The sequence below is a fragment of the Lepisosteus platostomus genome, chromosome 27 (assembly GCF_059453375.1).
Source record: "Lepisosteus platostomus isolate fLepPlt1 chromosome 27, fLepPlt1.hap1, whole genome shotgun sequence".
Classification (NCBI taxonomy): domain Eukaryota; kingdom Metazoa; phylum Chordata; class Actinopteri; order Semionotiformes; family Lepisosteidae; genus Lepisosteus; species Lepisosteus platostomus.
The window spans coordinates 6,054,453-6,059,683 of NC_142637.1; the positions used below are offsets into that span (position 1 = coordinate 6,054,453).

Genomic DNA, 5,231 nt, shown 5'->3' on the forward strand with positions numbered 1-5,231 from the left:
TATGTACTGTATAATGTACAATATAATGCCCCTATAATGTATGTTTATTTGAGCAAACGTTATTTATTTTATATTGTAGTTGTTTGTTTATATTTTCGACGTCTAAACGCCTTTCAGTAGGTGTAGGGCTGTAACTGGATTGTTAAAAGTAGAATATTAAAATTGATATCAATGTACCTTAACGACTTTAAATATACAAAGACACAATGGCCACAAAATAGTTTATTTTATTGTTTATTATTTTTAAAGTGTAACTCAGTTTAGTACAACTACTTTGCAACAAGCTCTGAGAATTATAGAATTTAATTCTTGAATCTTGAACAAGCTCTGAGAAGTATAGAATTTAATTCTTGAATCTGAAAAAAAAACATTAATAAAATGATACATTCAGTTGCTACAATACTTTCTTATAATGCTAACATAGGGGTATGAAATATTACAGATGCTAAAAAAAGAATACATTTGCATACAGCACATTGAATTGCACACGGATGTCAAAGATTGTAAGCACTTTTATAGTACTTTTTTATAGCAGTTTTTATAATTCAATGTTTTTTTTTGGGACATGATACATTTTAAAAATGTCATAAATATCATTGTACATGTTGTAAAAGTCCACAAAAGTTTTAGTCCGCAGGTCGAGAAGTATGCATTTCTGATTAATTTCTGATTAATGTGTGTCCCATGTACTCTTATTTCAAATCTTTGACAGTTCTGAGCTGGAGTTACTCAAGATTTACAAAGAAACCCGAGCCATTATTTCATAGTTGTTAGGAGTGCAAGCATAATTGTGCACCAGTCTTAGGAAATGGTGATTATTGCCTGTTTCTGAAATACGAATATGTCATCAAAGCGTAAGACTGATCAGGAATTACTCTTCTAATATGACTTCCTTTGTTTTTCAGTGCAATTCCTTTAAACCAAGTACACCACACTGTATATCTTCCAAGAAACGAGTCCTGATCTCCAGTGTTTTCTCTTCTGAAATCCTATTTGCACGTTGGGTGTTTTCCTGTTTGTAACACAGCTGTACAGTGTGTTGTCAGAGGCTTTCTCTGTGTCAAGCCTGTGACATTTTATTTTGGTAAAGTTTTTTATAGAAAAAAAAGAACCTTGAGATTTCAAAAGAAAGTGCTTTTTTTTTTTGCAGGAAAGTTTACATAAAACCCGGTTCTGTTTGCACTGACTTCCTGGCATTTAGCAGGATGTTTCAGTTGTCTGGTTGCACAAGGACTTTCTGCCATTCCAGAGTGTTCTGCTCTTGGAGTTCCAGGAAGGCTGTGAGTTTGGTTAGTATTGCATCCACTCTTACATTTTCTAGCTGCTTAATGCGGTTCAGGGTCGGGGGGAGCTGGAGCCTATCCCAGCATGCAACAGGCGCCAGGCAGGGTACACCCTGGATGGGAAGACAGACCATTCCAATCTGTGTTCATCACCTTAAAGGGCACCTGAAATGTACTTCGGTGGTAGAGGGATTGCTTTGGTGGCGAAGCTGCAGTCTAAGCCATCTCTTATTAGCGCAGACCTGATTCAAGAATATTTGGTACTGTCCATTATCGTTTCTTTTGTGCTCAAGTTGGAGTCACCCGCTGTGATCCCCTGGCTTGGCATTGCGCCTGCAGTTTCTGTACTGCCGAGGACAGACACGCTGGCATGCGCCTTGGCTGTGACCACCTGCAGAGCTGAGAGTGCTCCGACACCTCCCAGTGTGTCGTCGCAGGAGCTGTGCAGGTGGGTGAGCAGAGATTGAAATAGCGGTACATCTCTGGCTGGCGCTACTGCAGTCCCCCCAAGAGCTGGGGGCAAGCAGCCAATCCTAGCTGTGGGAGCTAATTCCATGGACAGCCTTCAAGACACAGCCGGCTAACCCTCGACAACCAATCCCACCCCTTCCTCCAGCAACATCCCACGCCCTGCTTGGGGAATACCGCTCACAGCCAGCCTGTGACACAGCTGAGACTCGAACCCGTGACACCATGATCACATGTCCCAGCCTGAGCTATGAGTTACCTCCTCAACTGGTGGAGCTACAGGTCAGTTTTTTTATTAAGTATCATTGCATTGTTTCACTCAACCTTATGAATCCTAAAAAGGATTAAAAGACATTCCTCTGCTTTTTCTAGCATAAATCAAGGGATGGGTCGTACCTTAAAAACATTCCTAGGGCAATGTTAAGCAGAGAACATCTCTATTGGCTTGGGATTTGCATTATATACAGTGTCAGTTCATGTTTAATCAAATGTAATATCTTTAACTGATATCCACACACTTCACACAAGTACCAAGAGTCTCACGTATCTTGGTGGGATGAAACAACACCACACTATTTCCATGACACCTCTGTCTTGGCTGTCTAGGCACTCGACACAGACAGACAAGAGGTCGTGGAGCTGAGCCGGATCTTCTTGGGCTTGCTGCTGGGCGTGGGGCTCGTGCTCCCTATTCTGTTCCGGAAACTGTTGCGGAAGCTGTTGTGCCGATGGGAGCTCTCGGAAGAGTTCCCCGTGTCTTTGGAGAGGATGGAGTTGGGGTCCAGCAGGCCGGTCCTGAAGCAGCAGCAGCACAGGAGGCTCACGACGGCCCTGCGCACCTCCGTGCTGCCGAAGGAGTAGATGATGGGGTTGATGGCCGAGTTGAGGACGGCCATGGCGATGGGCCAGTCCATGCTGTAGAGGGCGTCGCACTGGTGGGACTCGCAGAAGAAATCCATGAGCAGGAGGATGAAGAGGGGGCTCCAGCAGACGATGAAGGCCCCCATGATCAGGATGACGGTCTTGAGGAGCCGGATGGATTTCAGCCGGCTGCGCGTGGAGGTCTTCTCAGTGCTGGTCTTCACGCGCCAGTAGATGGAGATGTAGAGGAAGCAGATGCCGATGAGGATGAGGCTGAACATGACCACGGAGAACAGGATGTAGCTCTTGGAGGAGAGGGGGAGGAGGGTGGAGCAGTTGTCCAACTGGCACAGGCAGTTCCAGCCCAGGAGGGGCAGGAAGCCGATGACGAAGGCGGCCACCCAGCAGAGCAGCACGAAGGCGTAGACGCGGTAGGTCTTCCGTTTGGTCTTGTAAGTCAGGGGCTTCATCATGGTGGCGTAGCGCTCCACGGCAGTCAGCAGCAGGCTGAAGATGGAGGCCGCCAGGGCCACGAACAGCACGCCTTCCCGGAAGAGCCACAGGCTGGGGGTCAGCTGGAAGGTCATGTTCCCGGAGAGGCACAGGTTGACCACGTAGGCGATGCCCGCCAGCAGGTCGCTCAGGGTGATGTTCACGATGCAGATGTACACCCAGCTGCGGAAGCGGATGTGGAACAGGATGGCCAGGAGCACCACCAGGTTCTCCAGGACGATGCAGGTGCTGATGAAGGTGAAGCCGATCTTCACCCCGCTGATGCCCCCGTCCTCGCTCCGCCTCCGCGCCAGCCGGCCCGTGTAGTTGTAGTGCTGCAGGATGACGTTGCCGTTAGTCCAGGAGTACGTCTCCTGGCAGGAGCTGGCAGAGCTCAGGGAGCGGAAGACCGCCATGGCCATTCAGGTGTGCAACTCCTGGCTGGTTTCCGGCTCAGGCTAACACACCCTGCTCTTCTCGTCTTCTCTGTAGTTGCCCTGCAGGACAGGCCAACGTAGGAGGTGCAGCAGGGGTCCAATGCAGTGCACTTTATCTGCCCGGCAACAGACAAATCATGGTTAACACAGCTGTGCATGCATCTCGAAAACAATGTTTAATCAACTGTGATGCAATGCATGATTTTTCTTCACTTGAGTCGTCATTAATGTATCTGTAAGACCCGGCAATCTCATACCCTGTGCTTTTTATTTGAACTCTGCAAATGATGTGGCCGTGAGAAGAAGACAATGCTCCACACCCCTTGGTTTGCTGGGGTGTGTAACGCTTTCGTTATGACCGTAACTCTCAGCTCTCCTCTTTGATCCTGTTTTGCACAGTGCAGCTGGAGGGAGAATCTCTTTATTGCATCGCTACACTGCGTCTTGCCTGGAGGGTCCCTGTGCCTCGGGTGGTGATTTTATGATAAAGACTCCACTGAGCCTTGGGAAACGCATGACGTCCCTCTAGTCATCAGGTGCGTGTGAATGGCAGGCAGTGGTTGCCTGAACGTGACCAAGCTGTAGAGGTACTGCTCTATTTAAACTGGTGGTTTAAACTCCAGCCCACGGCAATGAACTGTTTGGTATTGTGGCTATCTCTTAAGGCTTTTTTCCTTGATAAAGAACAGAGTGTGTTATTAATGACACTAATTCCACTGCCTCTTACGTACAGCTTTGGAAAATTCCATGCATCTGTAATAATTAGCAATGCATGAAAATGATTTTTCTTATTAGCACTTTTATTGGTAAATGCTTTTTGCGACATTAAGCAATTGCTCCAATAAACAACATTAACTAAAAAAAACATTGCAAAATTAGTGCACAATCTGTCACAAAAGAGCATTATTACATAAACCATTTCTTTACCTTCATTTTCCAGTGTTGGGCTTCAGTTATCCCCCAAGTCTGAGTACATTAATTGCATTCATTGTGCAAATGTAATCAGACTGTTTGTTTGGATAAAATTGAGTTTACTCTTTAGTATCCTGCACTGAGACTGGAAACAGAAAAGTCCAAATTTGCACTGACAAAAGCAGTTAAGTATACCCCACGACTGAAACCTACATCATTAAAATAAGTGACCACTTCTTGTTTTTTTTGGTATGGTCGCCCAAAAAAAATATGTTCTCTCTTCCCCATTAAAATCATGTTATTCATGTTACTCGTGTAACTTGGAGTAAGTTCAGTAGACGCTGAGAAATCACTCACTTTCTCCTGCCCGGTGTCGCAAGACGCTTGTCAGTGGCAGTCTGTCCTTCTGTCTTCCATCCCCTCTTTCTGCACACTCTGCAGATGTTTCTCTGGTTATATGCTCAAGGGAAGTTGCACAGTTCTTTCCTCAACATCTCAGGTTAGACCCACCCATTACAGACCAATGCCACAGAGCTAAGAGACACAGAGGTGGAAAGAAAGCACTGTTTTGGTGCACAAAAACCCTCTAGTAGAAAACTTGGTCATACATTTCTACTTTTCTGTTATTTTTTGAAAAAGTAAATCTTGCCTTAAGCTACACCATTAGATACAGTATACTGTAGCTGTGAATCCATGATGCATTATTAATTTATTGCAAGCTAGTGTTTCCTAATTATAGCCCTCATTAGGGTTAATGGGCATTGTGTAATACTTAATA

General features: G+C 45.5%; 1 protein-coding gene across 2 annotated transcripts; it reads right to left on the bottom strand.

The window, feature by feature from the left end:
• Positions 1-496: 496 nt before the first annotated feature.
• s1pr4 (sphingosine-1-phosphate receptor 4) lies at positions 497-4,964 on the bottom strand. Of its 2 annotated transcripts, none has more exons than XM_088622013.1 (2): positions 4,811-4,964; positions 497-3,657 (listed from the first exon to the last, which is right to left on the bottom strand). In XM_088622013.1, exon 2 carries the CDS (start codon positions 3,524-3,526, stop codon positions 2,354-2,356), a length of 1,173 nt encoding a protein of 390 aa, XP_088478139.1. In that variant the 5' UTR covers positions 3,527-3,657; positions 4,811-4,964; the 3' UTR covers positions 497-2,353. The 2 variants fall into 2 exon arrangements, with proteins under 2 accessions (XP_088478139.1, XP_088478140.1); XM_088622014.1 differs by lacking the exon at positions 4,811-4,964 and adding an exon at positions 4,469-4,770.
• Positions 4,965-5,231: the final 267 nt, after the last annotated feature.